Here is a 26,682-nt window from a genome sequence, read left to right on the forward strand (position 1 = left end):
ATATCTCTATTTTTATTTCAGTATTTTATAAATAGACCCCAAGAATGTCTTTAGAATATAAATACTCAAAATACCAAGTGGTTAGGATAATGAGATTTTTAACAACCACAACTAAAGCACATAACAATTTGATTAATGTGCATACTTCTTGGCACATAGTAAGCACCTAGTAAATATTGGCTATGGCTGTTATTGATTTGTGATCAATTTGCCTGCCTATGAGGCAGATGAGGAGAAGCTAAATTCTGAAGGATCTAATCAAGACATTGTAAACTATAACTTCTTATTTTAAAATTTTGATGAACTTACTGCATAGTCATGATTCAACCTTGCTAAAAGAGAATGTAAAGGCCAAGATCAGCAATAGCTATTTTTAACCCATGCACTTGTCTTGCATATTTCCTATAAGCGATACTTATTCTAAATCTTTATATTATACTTTTTATTATTCATTTGTACAAACCAGTAATATTCATAAATCAATGTTTTTGATATTGTTGTAGAGTCAGCTGATTGCAATAATACTTAATGATGTATCTGATGGCAGAAACTGTTGGAACACTCATTTTAGGGCCTGTCTTCTCACTGTCTTTCAATCTTTAAAATTCACTCACTGGGGAACTCAAATTGATGAATGCAAAATGCTGGATATTGATTCACATTTTCCTGTTCCTGAGAGCCTAATTGATGATTAATTTCCCTTCCTTGATCATTCTAAGACTAGGTTATAAAGTCTTATTGTTGCTTACTGAAGTTCATGATTATATATTTACCAGTGTACTAATCCCATGGGAAAGTATCATTGTATCCAGCTACGAAAGTTGGAGACAGTGACTGCTTACATTTATTGTTATATAGGTGATCTAAGCACATTTCATGGATTAGCCTTTAATAGTTTCAGTACTCCAAGAAGTAAACATGATGTCCTCTCCATTCACACATGGCAACACTAGGTCATGGCAAGGCCACATAACTTCCCCAGGCCCCAAGGCCCACAGGTAGTAGGATTGGATCGATCCTTATATTCTGGTTCTAGAATTCACAGTCTCAGCTTTTAGTTTATAGGGAATTTTAAATAAGTAAAAGCCAAAGAGCTGATAAGAGTTTTGATACCTTTTTGGTGTAATACAGTTAGACATATCATGTTTTTGGTATCTTTCTTGTTAATCTAGATTAGATTATCATTTAGGCTATATGATATTGATTGTTGATAGTCAAAAGGTAAGTTGTCCAACACTTTAAATTTTACGGCTTACCTTTGCATTTATAAATTTATAAGTACTTTGTAGGTGTGCTGTTAGCAAGGATGTAAAAGGCCAATCCTAAGAATTGATCATTCTGATATTAGAAGTTAATTTCTAAGAGAATCTAAAGACAAAATCTATTCATTACAGTTTTCTGTAAATATACTATAGCATTATTCTATTGTTAATGGTTAGTGATTAGTTTGACTACTATGAAAAAGGTGATTTGAGTATTCTTGTACATGTCCTTTAGCAAATATAAACAGTCATTTAAGTTGGATATATAAAGATATACATATAACTTGTAGTTGCTTCACTTAGCACCAAACCATTCTTGTTTATGTACACATTTTTGGCTACACATGTACATGAATGAATGGATGAATGGATGGATGGATGAAAGGAAGGAAAGAATGATCATAATTATTTTAAAATAATTGAGTCTGAGTAATTTGTATAGCATGGAAGTTTATTTAGCTTACAGTCCTGAGGACTAGGAAGCCTTAGAGCATGACCCTGTATGCTACTCAGCATCTGGTAAAGACTTCCCTGCTGCATTGTAACATGGAAAAGGGCAACACATTGTGAGACAGAGCAAGCATGCTGGCTCAGCTCTTTCTTATAAAGACATTAATGCCATCATGGGGGCCCAATCTCATTACCTCATCAGATCACAATATATGACTTTGAAATAATTTTTAAGATGAATTTATGAGGAGCACATTCAAACCATAATAATGATCTAACTTTAGAAATTATACCAAAAATTGCCTATAATAGGTTTCAATTTGTTTTTTTTCCATGCAGTGAAAACATGAATGGGAGAAAGAAATTTTAATGCTTGTGTTTCTCAAAAAATTCAGTTGTAATTCTCAAGCACTCTAAAAAGAAAAAAACCCCAGGTTATCATCAGTAGCTTTATAAGTTTCTCCAGGGATTTCTGGGGGTAGTTAGTTAATTATTCTGTTATCAAGTTGTCCTTAAAAAAAAAAAAAAGAAACAAAAACAGAAAAAAAAGCATTTGCTTCTGTTGGTGAGATTTTTTTTTAAAGTAGAATGAGTATCACAGTCTGTGTCTGGTTGGTCCTTTAATTTAGATTTCCCCTTATTTTGCAGATACTTAAAGCTTCAAAAAGACTGTCCCTACTACTACAGGAGGACCAGCCTAACCATACGCTCCAAAAGATGGCTGTGATAGATCTTGTGAAATAAATACTGAGCAGATCAAGATCTTTGGGATTGACCACTAAAGATGTTTTGAAAGAATTATGGTCCACTGGCATTTTAGTATATTCTTTTTTCCCCCCTCCTTTTATTAGAAACAAAAATTACATGTGATGTTACATTCCTGCATGTCCTTTTTTTGAGAGCATCAGTGGATCCATTAGATTTCTTTTTGTGTGTGTAACACAGTTTTAGTCTTATGTGCATTTATGTGTGTTTTTGAGCCAAGGGTTGATAATTGTATTGGTGATGTAGCAGCAATTACACTAACTATCTTGGACTGACTTGTGTAAATGGTGTGTTAAACATGATTTAAAAGCCATTTAGAGTGCTGGGATTAGCACTCTTAAAACATAAATAGAGGTCATCATGAGCTGTGAAGGTTTGAGTTGTATATATCTTCACTGATACTCTTCTAAAACTTTTACATTAGCTTTGAATATTCAGGTTATACCATAAATTTTGAACATGTTATGGCTTTTAGCTGGCTTATTAGAAAAAATTAATGTTTTGTTGGAAGTTTTAAATTATCATTAACTTATTTTTCAAAATGGGAGGGAATAACATACCTTGTTAGAACATAAGGGAAAAGAATGGCTTGCAAAAATATCTCTACAAAAATGCTTTTGAGCACTTCAGATTCATTATATAATTGTTATAGTACAGTTGATATTTAGACTTTAGAAAAATCTATACAAATTACTGGTGCATAACTTAAAGATTCTTCTGCATTTGGCCAATGAAAGCACTCTTGTGGCACCAGAACTGCCCAGTGCTCCTACTGGATAAAGTCAGTAATGTCTCTATAGTTGGGTTGATTTAGGATGTATGGAAAGTACTCACTGAGCCCCTGGTTGCTGCTATTATTTCCCAAAGGATGAGCCATTTTTTTCTACACTGAAGATATTCTTCTATTGTTAATATGGTTTATTTATGGCTCAGAAATACTTGCTATGGTGAAAATATTGCTTTGTTAGAAAAGAAAGTAGCTGTGGCATTTTGAAAGGACTAAGAGATATTAAGGAAACAAAAGCCATAAGAAGTGGTTTCATTTGTGAGCCAAGTGGTCTCTCTTAAATATATTAACAATTTAAGATAAGGTAACTTATTTTCTGCTTTTGAGGTACAATCAAAGAAAGTCTATATTTTTATCATACCGATTGTAGTTACAATATGGTAAGTTCTGCATGTTGGCCCAATGTGTAGTGAAACCCGAAGCAATCATTTTTTTTAAAGCTGTGATATGGATAATATAGAGTTGATTCTCAAATTGCAATAAAGTCTTCATATTGTGAATTATAGAATAGTACTTTTTATAAAGCCATATTTTTTTAGTGACACAAGTGACATAGAACTGATGAATGACTAAAATAAGTTTTACTGGACTTTTGTATATAACCACCTGTAGCACTCTGGATATTATGGGTTCATTATGCTGTGGTCAACTTTAAATACTTTTTAATTCCAAATATTTAAATCAATGAGCTTTGTCTTTAGAAATATATGCCATGTTGGGCAACATCAGTAGATTTTCTAAAACTAATGTAAATGTTTTCCATTTAATGTTATTTGAGTACAATAAAATGCAGAAGGATTCTTTTCTATATTGTCATTATTTCAAAGTATATTAAATCTTTTTAGTTTTGTTACATGACATTATTGGTTTATTTTATGCTTATTAACATTTAGACAAGTATAGGATTTGGAGTGACTAAGATCACAAAGAAATACCTCGGGCTCCTTTTCTTAACCTATTTCTAATAGTCATTCTTATTTGTTTTAAAGTATACTATTATGCTATCTTGGCAGGGACATAATTAATTTGAAATTGCCCTTGAATCCATCCTTTGTAGGCTTTTGTCCTGTACTTCAAAGTTTTGATTATTCCCTGTTGAGAACCCCCACCCTATTCTTGTCCTCTATGATGGTCCTACTGTGAGGATGTTAACTTCTTCATGAGTGAATGGAGGATGGGCAGAAAAATATACAGAAGATTTTCTTTCTTCTTCTCCCATTTCCATCCTTCATTCTCTGGACAGAAAAGGAGAGCTAGACTGGTAAGGAAAGGGTTCTTGGAAGGGATACTTTCGCTTCAACTTGTCCAGAAGAAACAAAATGGTAATAATAATAAAGACTTTACAGGTAAGTAGATGAATGCATATGCTTTGTGGAATACTTCACAGATATCAGGAAACTGAGTTTCAGCAGTGGCTTGCAGATGAGTAAGCCAAGAGTCAGACAGGTGGGGATGCTTGTGGGCTGTGGTTGTACTCCTGTATCCAGGATGAACACACAGGCCGCAGGTGGGAGGTAGACACTGGGAGGACAGCCACAGAGGAGACAGGAGGCAACTTAGGAATCTAATGATAGGTACTGAGGCCTGAGCTGAGGCAGTGCCAGTAGAGAGATAGGGAAAGAGACAGGGAACATGTTATTTAAAGAATGGACACCCAGGGTTTCAGGGAGGGAGCAGAGCCCCAGGCTAGGGCCTTGGGGATGAGTAGATGCCTGTGATTAGACTCAGAAAAGGCAAGTGGGCCTCGGTACAAATTAACTCTTTGTGTACTGAGTCCAGAAGTACACAATCAGCTCAGTAGTCTAATTAGCCCAGTAGCTGGAACCTGATAGTACATCTGAATCCACAAAAGTGACTTGATTCTTTTCAAAGGCTACAAGACAGTTTTTGAAATAGCAAAATCCCATCCTTTTAGTAAGGTTTTTCTTGTTCTGAGAAAATGATACTGAGGTGGGGAAGAGTTATATTTATACAGATAAAGAATATGTGACATTTTTTCCCTTTGGATGTGGATATTTAAATATTTAATGTTTAATTAAATATTAAATAAGAGTTACAAGTTACTGTGCTTTTTTAACTTTTAGAATTTGGCTGAGCTTTAAGGTCCCTTTATTTAATGGACCTCCCACCTCAGGGATATACATGGGTGTGATTAAAGGTGGTAGTGTTTTGGCGTATGGCCTCTGAAATAGGTCTTATATGTTCTGTAATTCTCTAGGGAGATGTTTTAGCTTCTCTGTGCCTCAGTTTTTTTTATCTGTAGAGTTATAACTAAGTTAGTTGTAACTAAGTTATAACTTGGCATGGCTGATGAGAAAGATGAGTGGGATACTCTGCCTGAATGCTTAGAGCAGCTCCTGACAGACTCAGTGCTCAGTATGCTATTTTCACAGTGAGGTCTGTATGAGGCCTCCCAAAGAAGCACAGATAGAGCACAGTAAACACTTCATTACTAATTGTGCAGAATGCTAGTGAGGTAAGCCAAATCTCATAGAAAAGTCTGTTACCTGAGCTTAAATTGAGTAATTAAACCCAAAAAACCAAGATGCCTATCTGTGTTGTTCCATATGCAGACATGAGCTTGTTGATGTGAGGTGAGGGACAGTGTGGACAAAAGAATGAGAACAATTGAGAACAAGAGAGCTTTTGTCCCAGGCCGGGTAATGGTCTGGTCTAGGCCTTCTTAGGCTTCTAGGTACTTAGTGGGAGGAAGAATGATGGAGGCCCTTGTTTCTGGGCACATATCTCACCACACTTTTCTCCAAGTTTCTTTAGGGGATGTGGATTTAAAGGACATGTGGAGGCCTGGACAGGGCCCTACCTCATGGGATCAATACCTTCTTCCACTTCTGTTTCGAATTTACCAATCTACACTACCCCTTCCTTTCTTTTCCTCCAGGGGTGGGAAGATCTGTGGAGAGCCTGAACTCCCGTTCATGGCCAACACCTGCCTGTTTTGTGTAGTCAACTTAAGAGACTTGCTTGGCATGGTTGATTTTTCAAGTCACACTAACCCAGTGTGATTACTGAAGGAGGGAGCGTTAAGGGCCTCCTGCTTGTACAGCTGACCCCACTAGAAAGACAACTTCAAGATGAGGAATATGGGGATTTTCTTTATTTTTGTATCCCTGATGTCTATAAGAGTACCAGGAAGACACATCATTAATATGTACTGAGTAAATGGTATTGTATTGTCTGTTTTGTGGGTAAGGAGGTTGTAGTTTTTAAGATTAGAAGTTCTAAAACATTCCGCAGCAATAGAGAGATACAGTGTGTGTGTGTGTGTGTGTGTGTGTGTGTGTGTGTGTGTGTGTGTAAACATCTATATAGATATGCATACATCTTGCATCACTCCAAGCCGTCATTCAGCTTTATAAAACCTACTGTTTACAAAAGTCAAAGTCAAGGCTCACACTTTTCTGTCCAAGGCACAGAGTGATGCTGTGAGCATAATGTTTGGTAATCACATAAACCACTGTTCTTAAGATCTTTGGGAACTCTACACTTTCTCAGCCTCAGCTTTCTTCTTTGCATGAAGAGACCCTCCCTATAAGGTATTGGGGACAAGGTTTTATACAGTGCAAAGCCTGACACCCAGGATTTCAAAGTTTCTTAATCTTAAGGTCTCAAAGGAGTAAAACCATATGACCTGTAAAGACCCCTTGCCTGCATCAAAGTCTGCCTAAATTTACTTTTCAACTCGCCATATTGAAATGTCTTAGGGGAAATGAATGCAAGAAACTCAGGACTGAAAAACTGAGTAACCCATGTCAGTTTACCCTGGACAGATCTTGGATACCCTCTCTCATCTACTGTGGGAAGAGGACAGTCTCCATGATTTTTAACAATCTCCAAAGTGCTGTCTCATCTTCATACCAACATGTATTTATACACACATGTTCCTAGAAACATCCAAGGCAAGATAAAGTGCCTATTGGAACTATAATCAACTGGCTTACCTGGAGAATTAACTAGAGCCTTCGTTAAAGAGTAAACCTGTTATAAAGTTAGAGGTGCAAAAATGAGATTATGACCATATCCCTATTTTATTTGCAGTTGTTTTCCTGATTAGGAGGGTAGAGGTTAACTTTGACGAGTTCAAGCCCCAGTGGGCTTCACTGTGCTCAGTAGTCCCATTTGTGAGGGAAACACTGCCTATGATTAACTTAGTATGTGCAGACATCGGTGGGCTCCTGGGTTCATTTTGAGCTTCTCAGCAAGGAAGATAATGGTGCACATCTGGATTGTACTGGAGTCATTGGGGGTAGTGAGACCCATATTACAAGTGGTATGACATGGTATATTCCTTTAAAGCACATGGTGCTATTATGAAAATAGCCTTATGGATTTAGGAGACTGTAAATACAAATATTGAGGAAGCTTTGAAGATGGCGTCTCCCCATCCCAGTTTGCCTTTGTACTCATAGACACACTTAGAGTTTGTGGACATCACCCACCTAACTCATAGAAATGGAACATTTAGCCTAGTGCCTGATACTAGTTGCTTTTCAGTGACTTTTATAAGTAACTCACATGAACCTAAATCTGGATATTTTGTACAAACTTTCTGTGAAAAGAATTAAGAATTTAGGAAAATGGAAATGTATGCCCAGAATTATTTTCTTTATAGAAATTTATTTAAATAAATTTATTTAAATAAATTATTGAAATTTATTTAAATGTATTTTAAGATAATAAGTGGCAGCTTGTACAATGCTTACTTTGTTTTGTCTTTCATTTTCAGAAACAAATAGAAAAACAGATGATTCAGAAGAAAAAGAAAAAGGTGAGATTGTCAAATAAACAGCCATTAAAATATACACAGGTAAAAGTCACACCACTCAAGAATAACATGAGGATTTTATTTTATATCACTAGTTAGAAGCAGTTACCACTGGGTTTATTTCAATGATTTTTATCAATACACATTTATTAATATTCTACATAAGCATTAAGATCTAAAGCTTAGAGAGACCACCTGTCTTATAATCTGAATTTTGTCTTTGGCTATATGTGTATCTTTTGAAGAATTATTTAAATTCTGTGCCTTGGTTTTCTCTTCTATAATATAGAAATAAGAGTACCAACTTCAGAAGGCTGTGTTTTCACAGTATTAAATGAAAATATATGTAAATTTCTTAAAGCAGATTTTCCTGAAACCCGCGCCCTCCGCGCGGGATCGTGCGCTGGCCGCCGGCCCCCTTCCCCGGCACATGGTCGCCCGCCCCTTCCTGCGCCTCTCCTGCTCGGGCACCGGCGGCGCCTCCTCCCGCAGCCGGGATCGCGATCCCAGAGCCGCCGCCGGCGCGGGGCCGAGCCCGCCATGGAATAATGCCCGGTCCCGGTAATTTCTGATGTGACGGCTGAGACATGAGATCTTCAGCCTCCAGGCTCTCCAGTTTTTCCTCGAGAGATTCACTATGGAATCGAGAGTGTAGGGGAGCCGCGGAGCGGAGCGGCCTGAGCAGCCGGAGCAGCCAGAGCCGCGGCGCGGAACGGCCGGAGTGGCGAGAGTGGCCAGACCCGCGGTACAGAGCAGCTGGAGTTGCGGTTCCGAGCAGCTGAGCAGAGCGGCCAGAGCAGCCGAGCGGAGCGGCCAGAACAGCCAGAGCAGTCAGAGCTGCAGCGCGGATCGGCTGGAGCGGCGGCGCAGAGTGGCCGGAGCCGCGGAGTGGAGCGGCCGGAGCAGCCGGAGCAGAGTGGCCAGAACAGCTGAGCGGAGCGACCAGAGCAGCCGGAGCGGAGCGGCCAGAACAGCCGGAGCAGCCAGAGCCGCGTCGCGGAACGGCCGTAGCGGCTGGAGTGGCCAGACCCGTGGTGCAGAGCAGCCAGAGCCGCGGTGCAGAGCGGCCGGAGCAGCCGGAGCGGCCAGAACCGTGGTGCGGAGCAGCCAGAGCCGTGCGCAGAGCGGCCAGAGCGGCGCGGCCTACATCTCCCCTAGCAACACCAGGCTCCAGAGAGGAGGGAGACTCAAAACAGAGCTCAAATCCAGAGAGGAGGTACTCTGGCCTCGCGGCCTAGGATGCAGAAGCAGCGTCTTACTGCTGGCGGCAGCGGCGAGTTCACTGGACGGCCCTAGACCAACCCACTCAACCAGCCACCAGGTGCCTGAGAGGAGGGGTGGACAGAGAGCCGAGGTGAGCAGGTGCTGAACAGCCGGGCGGCAGTCAGCAGTTTTGTTGGTGCAGGGAACATCTAAAGCTCCCCAGGGCTGGGCGCAGCACAACTGGCAAGGACTCAGAGCAGAGTTCAAAACCAGAGAAGAAATACGCCGCATCACGGCCGAGGGCGTGGCAGTGGTGCCATATTGCCAGTGGCGGCAGCAGCGAACCCACCGAGTTCACTACAGCTCCATCAGCACACTCAACAACCGTGAGTCAAATTGCGGCCCCTAGGGGAGAAATCCCAGTACTGCACTCCCAGGGACTTGTGCAGATAGTCTCCCTGGGACGGAGATTTTAGCAGTGCAGCCCAGTGGGGGAGTGGCAGTGGCAGAGATATCATACTATAGTCACAACTCCCCACTGGAGAACGCCCAACTTGGCACCCCCCACGGTCTAAGCAGCCTTGATTGACTCCCTGGGTCTGAGACTTTGTGATACAACACAGTAAAGGAGTAGTGGTGACTGAGATACCATAGACTAGAGATCCAGAGCATCTTAAGTGAACTCGTAGTGACTCAGGGAAGAACCCAGAAAAGGCACAAACTTCCAAAATCATGGGAAAGAGAAATAACAATGGAGCAGTGAATGCCAACAACACCACAACATCAGAATCTGATAACACAGAAACCCAAAGATCTCTAGAAGATCAAATTAGGAAAATAACTTTAGAAATAATAGAGGACTTTCGAAAAGAATTTAGAGAGAGTCAAAAAGAGATAAAGGATGCAATTAATGAAGTAAAGGCCTCAATTCAAAGTATAAACAACAGATTAGACCACATGGAGAATAGAATCTCGCTTCTTGAAGATGATCATTCTAAAAATGAACGCATAGTTTCTAATTTAGAAAAAAAAACCCGACAGCAGGAATCTGACATCGAAGAAATATGGGCCCATTTCAAGAGAGCTAACCTAAGAATAATTGGAATAGAGGAGGGAAAAGAAGGTGAAACCAAAGGGATCAACAATCTCTTCAAGGAAGTAATAGCAGAAAATTTTCCAAACATAGAGCAAGAGGTCGATACACAGGTCCAGGAAACTTATAGAACTCCCTTTAGACAGGATCAGAGAAGAGGATCCCCACGCCACATAATTGTCAAAATGACTAATGTGGAAGCCAAGGAGAGAATCTTAAAGGCAACAAAAACAAAAGGCCATGTGACATACAGAGGCAAACCAATTAGAATCACTCCAGACTTCCCAAACCAAGTTATGAAAGCCAGAAGGGCTTGGAGTAACATATTCCAAACTCTGAAAGAAAACAACTTCCAGCCAAAAATTTCCTACCCAGCAAAACTATCCATCAAATTAGATGGGGAAATAAGAAGCTTCCATGACAAACAGCAACTGAAGGAATTTATGTCTTCAAAACCAGCGCTAGAGAAAATACTCAAGGAGATTAACTACAAAGAGGAAATGGGTAATTCACGCCAGAACCAAAGAAACAAGAATTCCCATCCAGCAGACAACTAAGCAAAGAAGAATAAACAGTATCTCAAACAGAAATAAGATCTTAACATGTTGGGAATTAAAAATTATCTCTCTATAATCACACTGAATGTAAACGGCCTCAACTCCCCAATAAAAAGACATAAAGTGGCAAAATGGATTAAAAGCCAGAATCCATCCATCTGCTGCTTACAAGAAACACACCTCACAAGTAAAGATAGGAACAAACTCAAGGTAAAGGGCTGGAGCAAGGTAATCCATGCTAATGGTACTCGAAGACAAGCAGGAGTAGCAACTATGATATCAGACAAGTTAGACTTCAAACCCAAACTTATTAGAAGAGACAAAGAAGGTCACATTTTACTGGTAAAAGGAATAGTCCAGCAAGAGGAAATAACAATAATCAACATCTATGCCCCAAACATAGGGGCAGCTACTTTCATAAATCAAACTCTTTGTGACATGAAGCCACACATAAATCCCAACACATTAATACTGGGAGACTTCAACACACCTCTCACAATACTAGACCGATCTTCCAGACAAAGGGTCAGTAAAGATGTCTCAGAACTAAAGAACACCATTAACCAAATGGACCTTTTGGACACATATAGAATATTTCACCCAACTACAGCAGAGTTTACATTTTTCTCAGCTGCTCATGGAACCTTCTCCAAAATAGATCACATCCTGGGACACAAAATGAGCACTAGCAAATTTAAAAAATGTTACATACTTCCCTGTGTCATTTCAGACCATAATGGAATGAAACTAGAAATCAGCTATAAGAAGACCCAGAGAAACAACATAAACATGTGGAGACTGAACACCACACTTCTGAATGAAGAATGGGTCATAGAAGATGTAAGAGGTGAAATCAAGAAATTTCTAGAAACAAATGAAAATAAAGAAACAACATATCAAAACCTCTGGGACACTTTGAAGGCAGTATTAAGAGGAAAATTTATAGCACTGAGTGCTCACATAAGAAAAACAGAAAATCTTCAAATAAATAGCCTTATGACACACCTCAAAGCCCTTGAAAAGCAGGAACAATTGAACCCCAAAGCCAGCAGAAGACGGGAAATTATTAAAATTAGAGCAGAAATTAACAAAATAGAGAATAAAAAAACAATACAGAAAATCAACAAAACCAAAAGCTGGTTTCTTGAAAAAATTAACAAGATTGATAAACCACTAGCCAACCTAACTAAAAAAAAGAGAGAATCAACCCAAATTATGAAGATAAGGGATGAAAAAGGAGACATTACTACTGACAGCGTAGAAATCTAGAGGATTATCAGAAACTACTTTGAAAAACTATACTCCAACAAAATGGAAAATCTGGAGGAAATCGACAACTTCCTAGATAAATACAACCTTCCTAAACTGAGTCAAGAAGATATAGAACACTTAAACCAACCAATAACAATCAAAGAGATTGAAATAGCAATAAAGAGCTTACCATCAAAGAAAAGCCCAGGACCAGATGGTTTCCCAAGTGAATTCTATAAAACCTTTATAGGAGAACTAATCCCAATACTACTCAAACTATTTCGGGAAATAGAAAAAAACAGGACTCTCCCAAATACATTCTATGAAGCCAACATCACACTAATACCCAAACCGAATAAAGACAGTTCAAGGAAGGAAAACTACAGGCCTATATCTCTGATGAACTTGGATGCAAAACTATTAAACAAAATACTAGCAACACGCATTCAAAACCACATCAAGAAAATCATTCACCATGACCAGGTAGGGTTCATCCCAGGGATGCAAGGCTGGTTCAATATACGAAAAACAATCCATGTAATTCATCATATAAACAGAATCAAAGACAAAAACCACATGATCATCTCAATAGATGCTGAAAAAGCATTTGATAAAATTCAACATCCATTTATGATAAAAACACTGCAGAGAATTGGAATAGAAGGAACATATCTCAACATTATTAAGGCAATCTACAATAAACCCACTGCCAACATCATATTAAATGGGGAAAAACTTCAAGAATTTCCCCTAAAAACTGGAACGAGACAAGGATGTCCACTATCACCACTTCTCTTCAATATAGTACTAGAGACTCTAGCCAGAGCAATAAGGCAAGAAAAGGAAATCAAAGGAGTACAAATAGGAAAAGAAGAACTTAAGCTTTCACTATTTGCAGATGACATGATACTATATTTAGAAAACCCAACAAACTCAACCAAAAGGCTTATAGAACTGATCAACAAATTCAGCAAGGTATCTGGATACAAAATCAATCTTAAAAAATCAGAAGCTTTCCTGTACACCAACAATAAATCCACTGAAAAAGAAATTCAGAAAACACTTCCACTCAGGATCTCCCACAAAAAAATAAAATACCTAGGAATAAACTTGACCAAGGAGGTAAAAGATCTCTACAAAGAAAATTATAAAACACTGAAAAAAGAAATCGAAGAAGATCTTAGAAGATGGAAAGACCTTCCATGTTCATGGATTGGCAGAATTAATATCATTAAAATGGCGATCCTCCCAAAAGTGATCTACAGATTTAATGCAATGCCCATTAAACTACCAAGATCATTCCTCACAGACATAGAAAAATCAGTCCTTAAATTTATCTGGAATAACAAAAAGCCCAGAATAGCCAAGGTAGTTCTCAGCAACAAAAACCACACAGGAGGAATCACAATACCTGACTTTAAACTATACTACAAAGCCATTGTAATAAAAACAGCATGGTACTGGCAAAAGAACAGATATATAGACCAATGGAGCAGAATAGAAGACCCAGAAACAAGTCCACACACTTTCAGCCAATTGATTTTTGACAAAGGGGCCAAAAACATACACTGGAAAAAAGATAGCCTCTTCAACAAATGGTGTTGGCAAAACTGGTTAACCATATGCAGAAAATTGGATGTCAATCCCACTTTTTCACCCTGTACAAAGGTCAACTCACGATGGATCAAAGACTTGGAAATTAAACCAGAGACCTTGAAGCTCCTTGAAGAGGGCATAGGTCCAACACTACAACACATAGGCACAGACAAACATTTCCTCAACAAGACCCCAAAGGCACAACAAATTAAAAGGAGAATCAATACATGGGATTGCATGAAACTGAAGAGCTTCTGTTCAGCAAAGGAAACTATCAAGAACCTCAATCGAGAGCCAACAGAATGGGAGAAGATTTTTGCCACCTACACCACTGATAGAGGACTAATATCTAGAATATACAGAGAACTCAAGAAACTCAACACTAAGAAAACAAAACATCCAATAACAAAATGGGCAAATGAACTAAATAGACACTTCACAAAAGAAGAAATTCAAATGGCCAATAAATGCATGAAAAAATGCTCAACATCACTGGCAATCAGAGAGATGCAAATCAAAACTACCCTGAGATTTCACCTAACTCCAACTAGAATGGCCATCATCCAAAACACAAACAACAACAGATGCTGGCGAGGATGTGGAGAAGTGGGAACTCTAAGACATTGTTGGTGGGATTGCAAATTAGTGCAACCACTTTGGAAAACAGTATGGAGAATCCTCAGAAGAATGGGAACAAATCTTCCATTTGATCCAGCAATACCACTGTTGGGTATCTACCCAAAAGAAAAGAAACCAAACTACCAAACTAATGCATGTGTATCTATGTTCATAGCTGCACAATTCACCATAGCCAAACTATGGAACCAGCCAAGATGTCCATCAACAAATGAATGGATTACAAAACTGTGGGATATGTACACAATGGAATTTTACTCAGCCATCAAAAAAAACTCAATTACATCATTTTCAGGGAAATGGATGGAACTGGAGGACATTATGCTAAGTGAGATTAGTCAGGTACAAAAAATAAGAAATCACATGCTTTCCCTAATATGTGAGAGTTAGGGAGAAATGGATCATAGGAGGAACTCTTGGAAGAGGATCAGTAACTTTTAACTCTGTTTATATTGTCTTTGGCTATACAATATTTTTTTTATTTTTTAGGAAGTTTATTTACTCTTTTGTTGCCTGTGCCATTGAAATCATATCCAAGAAATCACTTCCAATTTCAATGTTGTGAGGTTTTATGACCCAGATTTTCTTCTAAAAGCTTATAGTATTAAGATTTATATTTAGGTCTTTTATCTATTTTGAGTTAATATTTGTATATGTGTTAGGTAAGGGTCCAATTTTATTCTTTTTCATTTATTATTATTTTTCAACAATATTTAGTTAAAAGACTAGTATTTCCTCCACCAAAAGTTCATGGAAACCTTGTCAAAAATAACTTGACAATGTATGGAAGAATTTATCTCTAGGCTTTTATTTAGCTCCAATGGTTTATATATCTGCCTTTAGAACAGTACTACACTGTTTCAATTATTGTAGCTTTATATGGTTTGAAATCAGAAAATAGACATCTTCTAGCTTTGTTCTCCTTTGAGACTGTTTTGGGTATCTAGAGTCCATACTCCATATCAGGATAGATTTTTTCTGAAAAATAAATAAATAAATGTATGATAGTTTCACCTAAAAAAAAAAAAAGAAAGAAAGAAATATTCTCTGGTAAGAAAGAAAGCAAAAAGAAATATTGAAATGTTATCTTTAAGTCATCAAAAGTTTGGTACCAGACAAATGAAACTGTTATGTGAGATTATCAATGTTAATACTGTATAAATTGCTATAATACTAGATGTCAACCAGTAAGCCAAGCGTGGGAAGGAGGGATGGGGAGGGAATGGGGTGGGGATCGTGGTAGGGGCTAACTGGGCGAGATGTGCATGTATGTCTACAAAAGTATTTTCTTTATACCACTATGATGTAAGAATACATTGCACCAATAAAAAATAAATTAAAAAAAAAATAAAAAAAAATAAATAAATTTCTTAAAGCAATGTCTGGCACAGGAAAAGCACATAGGGAATATTAAATATTTATTGTTAATATATGGAAAACTGTGCTATGTATGGGGACCAAGAACATCATCTTTTTTTTTCAAGACACTGAACTGTTGAAAGACATGCAAAATAACTGCCACATTGAAAGAATCATGTTTTCCAAAAGCTTGTTATAAAGGCATCCTAATAAAAGTTATAAATCCAATATTTTAGTTAAATTTCCACAGAGGTTCCTAAAATTATTGAGAGAGAAGAACAATATTTGACATTAAAAAATTTTATGGATGGTCATAGAATAGTGGTTATACATGGAGCATCAGAAGAATGACAAAATCTTTAATGATTAAATGTAATTATAATTCTAGGAATGCCTTTAATTCGTAGTAATGAGAGCAGTATCTACATTTGAAAAGGTGTAGCACATAGAATGCACAAAACCTTCCTGAGTGCATGAGTGAATACTCTGTCAGCACATGAAGCCTTGGTTCTGGCTGTGATTTCACAGCTCACAGGCCAAGAACGAGGCAACACGCTTATGCAATTTTTCTGATGACTTTTTTATATTTTTGTCAAAGTCAACAGGGATATAGTATAAGAGATAAGACTTAGCATATAAAACAACAGTCCTTAGACCACTATTCCCTATTCCCAGGTCCACTCACTAACTTTCTTTTAGCTGTTTCTAGTACTTCTCTCTGCATTTCTAAATAACCTGCTAAGCCTGCAGTTTTCTCCTCAATACTGGAAACTGTTGGTTGACTTTGTCTTATAGAAAAGTGGGCTTTGCTCTCTCCTGTCTTTGCTCCTCAAGCTTCCAGTATATGTATGACATAGCTGTAACTGACAAATTCTAAGGAAAAAATAAGTAAAGGAGTACCTGCAGTTATTGAGAGAGCTGGTCGTTTCTTCTACTTCCAGCACTCTACACTTGGCTTGCCCAAAGCAGCAATCTTATTCTTTCTTCTCTCTCCTATTGGCTTCCTCCTAAGCTCTTTAGAGTAATGCTCCTCATCTCCCTGGCCATTAAACACTGGAGAGCACTAGCACTGAGTCTTCATGGTGTTTCTCTATCCATCTGCACTCCCTTCCTGATCTCATGAGCTTTAAATACCTCTATATACCATAGAAGCCCACATTTTCCCACAGCCTGAGGCTCTTCTCTGAACTTCAGACTGTGTGTCCAGCTGTCTACCTGTGGTCTCCCTGATGACCTCAACTGGATGCCTAATGATCACTTCACGCTGTAGAACTGAACCCCTGATCTTTTCCGCTCAGAACTCAGCCTCCTGTGAACCTCCCCGCTGCCCTCCTGTCCGCACAGCACCCAGCTTTCTTTTCAGGATACACTGGGGATCCAGCAGGTCCAAACCACCACCACCTTCTGCCTGAATTACTTCAGTAGCCTCCTAGCTGGCCTTCCAGCTTCCACCTCTGTGTCTCTACTTCTTTCCCAGTATGGTAGCTACTAGTTGTGTGATGTTGCCTGGATCCCTCCAGCCTATTTTTATCTTTTTTCTGGTAAATGGTATTCTCAGGGGTTTATGCTGCCTCACACGGTCTGATCTCCCCCTTTTCTTCTGCTGGTTCCCCCTCTGATCTCATGTCCTGTGACTGTCTCTCCTTTGCTTTCATGTCTGTAGCTACACAGGGTTCGAAGCCTGGCATGCACAGGTTGCACTCTTCAAGCTGAAGGTTCTTTCCCTAGATATCCACAGGGCTTTCTGCTTTCATCTCTCAGCTGTGGCCCTCACAGTAAGCTCCCTTATACTCCACATCCTGTGTGTCCTTGCTTTATTTTTTTCCTTTGCACTTTTTCCATGTGGTAGAATTGATAGTTACTTCGTGTGTGTGTGTGTGTGTGTGTGTGTGTGTGTGTGTGTGTGTTTATGTGTGTGTGTGCACGCGCATGTGTAGCACTAGGGATTGAACCCATGAACATTCTACCCCTGAGCTATAGCCCCATTTCTTTTTACATTTTTATTTTGAAACAGGATCTTTCTTTTCTTTATTTGCAGGATTTTTAATTTATTTTTATGTTGATCATATTGAAAATTGCATGCATGCAGACTGTGCTTGATGCCCTCTCCTCTACCACTTCTTCTCCCCCCTCCCAACAATGAGTGTCCAGGTTGACCATGCTAATTCATACTTTTACATATATTTGAATGTAGCTCTTCCATTAATCATCCTCAGCCGTCTTCCTCTCCTATCCTTCCATTCTAGCTTTGCTGAGATTTCCCCTCCATTATCTAGAGTCCCTCTGGTATTCCTAATACTCCCTAATTTGGGCATATTAGAGAAAACATGTGTCCCTTCTCTTTCTGTGCTTGGCTGATCTCACTTAACATAATATTCTCCAGGTCTTTCCATCTTCTTACGAATGACGTGATTTTCTTCTTTATAACTGAGTAGAATTCCATTGTGTGTATTTTCCATAATTTTCAGTCCATTCATCTGTTGATGGAGACCTAGGTGGGTTCCTTATTTTGGCTATTATGAATTGTGCTGCTATGAACATGGGTATGCATATGTTGTTGTAGTTCCCTGGTTTCAACCCCTTTGGAAAGACACTCAGGAGTGGTATACCCAGGTCATATGGTATGTCCATTCCCAGTATGAAACAGGATCTTTCAAAGTTGCTGACAGCCTTAAGTTGCTGAGGCTGGCCTTGAACCTGTAATCCTCCTGTTGTCTTGGCTTCCTAAGTACTGGGAATATAGATGTGAGCCACCATGCCTGGCTGATAGTTAATTCTTTAGTGTTTATCATTGGAACCTTCCACTAAGGTTCCATGGGAACACATCTATGCTTGTTTTGTTATAGCCCCTGGATCTAGCACCATGCTTGGCCCATATTAGGCACTTAGTAAATATTTGTTGAGTGAACTTGTATTGTTTTTTAATTAATAAGGATTAATATCAAAAGACCAAAAGCTTTATAAAACCTATAGTACAAGAGTAAGAACCAGAACCCAGATAATACATCAAAGATGTGACTCTATGGGCGACCCTAAATGTGAGGTAAGGAGACTGATCTTGTCATCTCTACCCAAAACACAGCAACCCCACTGTCGCCAGTCACTCAGGGTGCCTAAGCTTAGTGGATGTGCAGAACCCTCACACCCACACTGCTGGGTGCATTGAACCAATAAGAAAAAGCAAAGATTTTTTTTAGAACCTAAAAGTAAGAAACACATAATTTAAAAATAAAGGGCAGTTTTCTTTTTTAATTGAAAAGGTCTACCTTTGAAACAGTCCCTTTAGGATCCAAACCCCTCAGTCAAGCTTCGTCCCATGAGTGGGAGATGGAGGCCATGCTCTACATCAGGTTCTCTGGGTCCTGACTCCAAAGAACAGAGAAGGGAGAGAAACAGACCCTTTTCCCCTTTATTCATATTTACCTATCCTACATTAGTTATGGAAATAAACCTTTTCAAGGTGAATTCTTTTTTTAATGTGTTTACCCACCTGTTTTTAAGAATTGGCTGTATATCAGATTCTCACTAATCTCACATACCCGTTATATTTATTTTCAGTTGTATATACAAATACTAGATTGCATATACAAGTAAATACAATTACCACATTCCTGTTAAAATTATATTCAGTCACATATCATTTTGAAAGTTCAAATTTAAGTGAACTAAAAAGAAAAGTTCATTTTTGCCCACATTGATTACGTAAAGCAAGTTTAGTGGCTTTACCCTCCTTTTTCTTTTCTGTCATCCTCAGTCCATAAACTCATGTTCGAAAAGGGTATTCAGGGCTGGAGACAAGAGAGGAGGGTAGGGAAGATGGGTGGTTATTGATACCATCCAAGCAGCTGCATAAAAACCAGGCGAATGTGGGCAGAGGAGCAGTCAGCAAAGATCTAAGAAGGGAGAGTTGGGCCTGAGAAGCTGGAGCACCCTGAGCAGGGTGAGAGCTCATGAGAGAGCTCATGATGTACACTTAGGAAAAAAGACAAGACCGTGGAGGAGACTGGGTATTTTTTCCATTCCTAGTCTATGACAGTGCCCAGGTACATCTCTCTGCCAAGAGGAGCCCTTTCTTATTCACACATTGACTGGATTGCTTCTAAGAAGTCCATCGAGTGCTTTCAAAGATAGGAACATAAGAAGTGGGGTTGTGGTAGAGATTTTTTTTTTTTTTTTAAATCCCTGCCCCAGACCTGAGCTCACAGCAAAATGCTGAGCCCACCTTGCTGCCGCTTGTTCCCTGATGGCTCTGTTTCAGCCTTAGCAGCCTGGTCCCTTTCACACTGCCCTGGGCACCCTGCACTGTGCACCAGTCAAACCTTCAGGGCTCTGATTCTAAAGGGGGCTCACAGGCTGGGAGCTTGGGTGGGGGCTGTACCTGTAGATAGAAGGGCGTGTCAGCTCCTGGTGCTGTATCATCCTCTGATCTTTAAAATTGGCAGCTTAGGTAAGTTCTGACCAAAAGATGTTCTGTAATTAATGACAAGGTGCAGGAATAGCCAGAATTAAAAAACAAAACAAAACAAAAAAAAAAACACTGTCACCACGGATTCATTAAAAATCTTGTGTGAGCAAATTGTCAGAACCTCTCTCTGTCTATCTGTCTGTCTGTCTCTCTCTCTCTCTTTCTCTCTTCCCCTCCCTCCCTCCCCCTCTCCCTCTCCCTCTCCCTCCCCCCCTTCTCTCTCTCTCTCACACACACACACACACACACACACACACACACACACCACATTTTTCTCGGAGATTCATACGATTCTGTTAATGGAAGGAAAGGAGACAGGAGAGACATTCCATTTGGGAATATGTAGTAAATAATAATGTACATCCATAGTCTGACTTGGGTTTCACAATAACAACAGTTTTTTGTAGTAGTGGGGGTGGAACCCAGGGGCTTTCTACCTCCGGGCTATACTCCCAGACCTATATAATTCTTTATTTGGAAACAGGGTCTCACTAAGTTGCTGAGAGCCTCACTAAGTAGCTTAGGCTGGCTTCGAACCTGTGTGATCCTCCTGTTTTAGCCTCCCAAGTGCTGGGATTACAAGCGTGCACCACCATGCCTTGCTAACAAAAACATTTTTAAATGGCAATTATGTATTTATCTCAGGATGAATTATCAGATTGAGTACCTGTACTCTTTTCCCCAAAGAATATTGATGACAGACTACTTTCTTCCTTTATGGAATCATATTTAGTTTGCCTTATGGTCAAGTCACAAAATAAATAGGGCTTATTCCAAAATGAGTCCTCATTTGGACATGCCTAATTCTTAAATTCAGATTGTTTTATATAAAGTTGCTATGTCAGTTTCTCGCCACTGGATGTCATCTTTTCCCATGTTTTCTATGTTACACAGATACAAAATGTGAGCATGAACCACAACGTAGTGCACTGCAGAGACATTTTATTAGATGTTAAATTCACATAATTGTTTTTATTCATCTATTAACTCAATACATGCAGAATACATATGACCTGCCAGGTATTATTTTAGGCACTGGGGCAATAGCAGTATAAAACAAAGTCTCAGGTTTCATGATACAGGTTAAGGAAACCCTGTCCAAAATGTCCAGAAATGTTGTGGATTTTAGATTTCTTTCAGACTTTGGAATATTTGCATTTATAGGATATCTTAGGGATGGGAGCAAAGTTTAAACCTGAAGTCGATGTATGTTTCATATATACCTTAAACATAAGCCTAAAGTAATTTAGTATTTTATTTTTTGTATGAAACAAAAAAGATTATGATATGCAGTTTTCCATTGATGAGATAAAAAAGTTTTGGATTTGGGAATTTTTTATTAGGAATGCTCAATCTGTACTGTGTTTGGGGAAATAAATTTGCAGTTATTATGCAGTGTTATATTTTAATTTAGCAGGTGGTGATAGCTGTGGAAAGGAATACACAATGGGCAAAGTCCAGAGAATGACAGTGTTGCTGTATAGATAACCCTCTTGGGTGGTGACATTTAAACAGAAATTTGAAGAGCCCAGGGAGTGAGCTCTGTTGAGAAGACAGTTGGGGGATCAAAGAGGACATTCATAGTCCCTGAGGCATGCGTGCTGGGCCTGTGTGAGGATTGGCATGCGGATGATTGCTGGGGTGAGGGAGGGTAGAAGTAGATGCAGTCAGAAAGGCTGAGGGTCTAGAAAAAGTGCTTTGAAGGCCATAGTAAGGACTTTTTATCTACAGAGAAATGGAAAACCATTGGGAGATTCTGCACAAACAATTGATAGATGTGTCTTATGTTTTCAGAGGCTCATTCTGGCTGTAGAGGTTCTAGATTAGAAGCAGGGAGACCAAGTATGATACTTCTGCAGTATTATTCAGGGGCGGGGGCTGGTGGTGACCAGGATTAGGTACACTAGTGAGTAGAAATGTATTTGTGTGTATGTGTATATCTGTTTGTGTGCACTTTCTTAGACAACATGCACACAATCATGGACTTTTCCTGAATTTTTCTTTTGACTTAGGCTAATAGTAAGTGTCCTATTCTATTGTTCATTACAACTGAGGATATACTTAAATAGTGTATATAGTGAATGTCTTTCAAAAGGCATTTAAAGGTTTTCTGGTTAGTATTTGATTCTTTTTTATTAATTTTTAATTGATGCATTATATTTATACATCATAATGGGGTAAAAAACTTGTGTAGGCATAAATGCAATTCCCAAATAGAACACCAGGTGGCACTTGAAAACAAGTCACATTTACACTAACTGAAATTACATTGGTAATGCAACTTAAAAGGCTGAGGTTGGCTCTATTATATCCAGTAAAGCAACATGATGCAAGTCATTGCTTATGTAGAGAGTTCTTAGTTTTTTTTTTTAGTGATAATAAGAAAAGAAAAATATGAACAATAATCAAACCTCATTCTGAAGTTTTCCTATTAAAAAAAAATCTTCTAGGGAGCTTTTCCTGTGATTCTCAGTGTGTAACATATTTGAACAAAGCTATTCTCCATTGCCCTGATGATAAAAATAAAACTCCTTATTACAGCATACGGACATCTTGACATATAGCTCCAGCTGATGGTTTTCCTCTGTGCAAAATACTCTTTTCTCTGGGGAGGGAGCCAAGGGAAGCCCACCAAGTGCTGTGTGCATGTATGTCTCTCTGTCACTATGATCTACATTGTGATGTAAGACTATAATTCACCAATAAAACTACAGAAGTTACTCTTATCTCTCTGATTTTATTTCTTCTGATAAACTGTTATTTCTCAGAATAAAACTCAGATGTTACTTTTTTCAGGAAGCTTTCTTTGCCTGCCACTCCCATTTTCTACCCAACCAGAAGACATGCTTCTCCTTTGTGTTCCCCTGATACTCTGTGTTTCTAAAATTTTAGCACATATTTTCAAATTTTTCCTCAATCTCTAGGTTAAAAAAAATTGTTGTTGTTGTTTGGGACATTCTATCTCTGAACTACCCCCCAAGCCCTAATTTATTTTATTTTATTTTATTTTTTTAATCAGTGTCTCATCAGGTTGCTGGAAATCTCACTAAGTTGCTGAGGCTGTCCTCACATCTTCAATTCTAAGATTATAGGTGTGTTCCACTATGCCCAGCTGCATCACCAAGCTTGGCTACAAAAGTTTTTAAGTATCAGGACCATGACCAACCCTTTCCCCTGAGTCAATTGTTCAGAGAAACAAAACCATCAGAAGTGTGTGGGTGTTTGTAGAGACATAGATATAGATATGAATGGTGCAGACATAGCTAGAATTTTAAGAAATTACCTCACATGGTTGTAGAGGCTGGCTAGTTTGTAGAGCAAGCTGTCAGATTCAGATCTGGGGATGAGTTGATATTAGGGCTGGAGTCCAAAGGGTACCTGGAGGCAGAATTCTTCTTCCTGGAAAGAGCTCAGTTGTTTATAAGGCTTTCATTTGATTGGATGAGTCCCACCCATATTACTCAAAGTACTCTGTTTTACTCAAAATATACTGATTTAAATGTTAATTCTACCTTGAAAAAAAAAAAAAAACAGCTTCACAGCAATACCCAGACATGTTTAACCAAATATCTGCATACTCTGACCTAGCCAGGTTGACAAGTACAATTAACCATCACATCCTTCTAACCGTCACGTCTCACCTGTTACACTTAAATATAACAGTGCTGAATAAAACTAGTTATAATATGAAAAAATTGTGGTTAATCTTTTTCTCTTTAATTATTTCATCATCTGGTGTGATAATATAAGATGCATATAGCCCTAAATAATGGTAGGTCAAGTTTATCACCAGAAAAATCAAAGTGTGAATGAACTTTTAGCTTACACTTAGTGTCTACATTTCCAATTATTTTTCTATGGATGCTCATTTTATCCTTACCCACAAATCTTGTGAGCTAGCATTATTCAGCCATAATTTCTTTTTCTTTCTCTACTTTTGGGACTCCAATTACATGTATGTTGTACTGTTTCATTGCCCCCACTGGTTTCTAAATCTTTCTGTTATTGTTTTATTTTATCTTCTCCTCTTTTCCCTGATGGATTACATAATTTCTATTGCTATATCTTCATGGTCACTGGCTCTTTTTCTATCACTTCAAATCTGCTATTGAGCCCATCTCATGTTTTCAATTGAAATGCTATTCTTTTGGGCTCTATATTTCCATTTGCTTCTTTTTTATAATTATTTTCACTCCATTGAGCTTTCATATCTGTTCACTCATTAACTGCATGTTTTTCTTTAATTTGTTTATTTATAATCACTGATTATTTTTTCTAATAAAATCAGTATCTGGCCACACTGTATCAGTTTCTGTTAGCCACATTTTTTTTCTGATTATGAGTCAGGTGTCAGGTGATTCCAGTTTCTTTCCATGTCTATTAATTTTTGGTTGAAAACTAGATGTAGATATATTTTATAGCAACTTTGGAATTTGTTTTGTTCTTTCCAAAGACTATTGGTGAATAGAAAATAATTAACTTGCCTGGGCTCAAACTGAAAAATCTGTGTCTCCTGCACTGCAGAATAGCTGCTACCTGTCAGCTGTTTAGCTTTCAGTTGTTTTTAGAATTTAACTTTCTTGGGGTAGACAGCAGAGATGGAAGTGCCATGTGTCTTCAGAGTTCTTTTGTCTGACAAAGATTTGAGCAGCATTTTCACTCAGGACTTGTTTCTGGTATTTCCCTTTGCTTCTGGTATTCACCCTACATTTCCAGTTGCTTTGCCAGCCCCAAATTTTGCCTTCTTAAACCTTAAGTCAGTGAGACTATTGTGTTCTGCCGCCCAAACTCTGTGTGTGTAGTAAAAAGTGCATTCAGGTAAAAAATATAACAGACTTGTAAATTTCAATAGAAGTATTCTGTCTTGGTAGATTCCCACAGGAGTCAACCTCTCAGAGTGATTGCTCCCTGCTGGTACTGTTCATGCTTCTGTTCAGCCCTTTCTCTATTGACTAGGGCTTATCTGTGTGGCCAACAGGATATTACAGAACTCACAGTGTCACTTCCAAGGGTAGGTCATAAATGGTGTGCAGCTTTAAAAACCTGTTCTTCTTTGGATTGCTCCCTCTGGGGGAAGCCAGTTGTCATGTCATACATAAGCAGCCACATCCATGTAATGCCAAGAACTTTATACAGATAGTAAATGTTTATAGGTGCTGCAAGTTGCTAGTCTGGTGATGATTTACTTTTATAGTGACACACAGCTAATCTATCTCCTTCAAGTTTCTTCCTGCTTTTTCTCCAGGCTTCTTTGCAGTACCCTTGGAGGTAGAAAGTAATTATTCAGCCAGGAATCTGGGCAGAATTTATTCTTAGATTTTGTACCTCAGGTCTTCTTGTCTCTCTTGCTTCCAAAATTTTTTCTTTAAAATTTTACCTATTTTGTGGCTCTAAGTCCTGTCATCTGCCCCCTTTGGTAAGGAAGACCACAGCCTTCCACCGATTAACTTAGAATGGCAGGGAAGTACCCCTGTGCAATAGAAGCCACAAACTCATGATCCTTTCCTAAAGCAGACACAATCTTTCTAAAATAAAGTTTTCACATTTTTATGTCTTTGTTCATTAACCAGTGTGCTCAAATCGTTGTTTTAATATTTTGCTGATACTTCATTGACTTAATGAAATGTTTAGGACAGATATTCTCTGAATACTCGAAAAGCTGATGATTTGTAATCCCTTCTTCATTCCCTGTGAACAACCATTTATATGGCAAAATCATATTTTGCCATTTTTTGAGCTATTGAACTATATTTTTCTTGTTCTTGTTGATTTTATTGTTTTCATTTGTACTATTGATATTAGCCTCTGGTGGGTTTATGATATTATAAAGATAACTTCTTTATTATTTCTTTTAAAATATACTTTTATTGTTGCATGGTATAATTATACATCATAATGAAGTTCAGAATGATAGAAACATATAAGCACACAACAGTATGTTTCCCTCTGGATCCCTCCCCACTTGAGGTCACAATGTTATAGTGATATGTTTATTTTGATGTCTATAGCAGCTTAATTCACACTAGCCAAATTATGGAACCAGCCTAGGTGTCCATCAACAAATGAATGGATTATGAAACTATAGTGTATACACACCATGTAATTTTGCACAGTCATGTATGTCTCTGCCATCTTGTACTCCATTAAGGTGTATGACTACAGTACACCAATAAAAAATTTAAGAATTAAAGAACAAAATTATGTAATTTGCAGGAAAATGGATGACACTAGAGGATGTTATGAAATTAGCCAATCTCAAAAATTCAAGAGTTGTATGTTTTCCCTCATATGTGGAAGCTAGTGAGAAATTGGGAAACAAAAGGGAACTTAGATAAATGAGGAGAGAGACTAGTAAAAGAGTGGAAGGAGACTGTGGAGTGAGGTGGAGGGAAAACTTGATAAAGGAGACAGTTCAAATAATGCTATGTACATATATGTCATCAATACCCATTTGAATTGGATTTTTAGCTCTCAC

The 26,682-nt window shown here is 38.4% G+C and overlaps 1 protein-coding gene across 4 annotated transcripts in view; it reads left to right on the plus strand.

Moving 5' to 3' along the window:
- The window catches only part of ASPH (aspartate beta-hydroxylase), a gene marked incomplete at both ends in the record, with an annotated part of 234,514 nt that overhangs the window by 102,452 nt on the left and 105,380 nt on the right, over positions 1-26,682 (plus strand). For 2 of the 4 annotated variants that reach the window (XM_080693660.1, XM_080693662.1), the window contains one exon: positions 8,009-8,050. The exons of the other annotated variants lie outside the window; for them this stretch is intronic. In XM_080693660.1, the coding sequence (XP_080549786.1) occupies positions 8,009-8,050 (42 nt within the window). The remainder of the gene's footprint in view (positions 1-8,008; positions 8,051-26,682) is intronic. 4 annotated transcript variants of the gene reach the window in all.

The sequence above is a fragment of the Muscardinus avellanarius genome (genome assembly GCF_963383645.1).
Source record: "Muscardinus avellanarius genome assembly, chromosome: 4".
Taxonomy (NCBI): Eukaryota; Metazoa; Chordata; class Mammalia; order Rodentia; family Gliridae; genus Muscardinus; species Muscardinus avellanarius.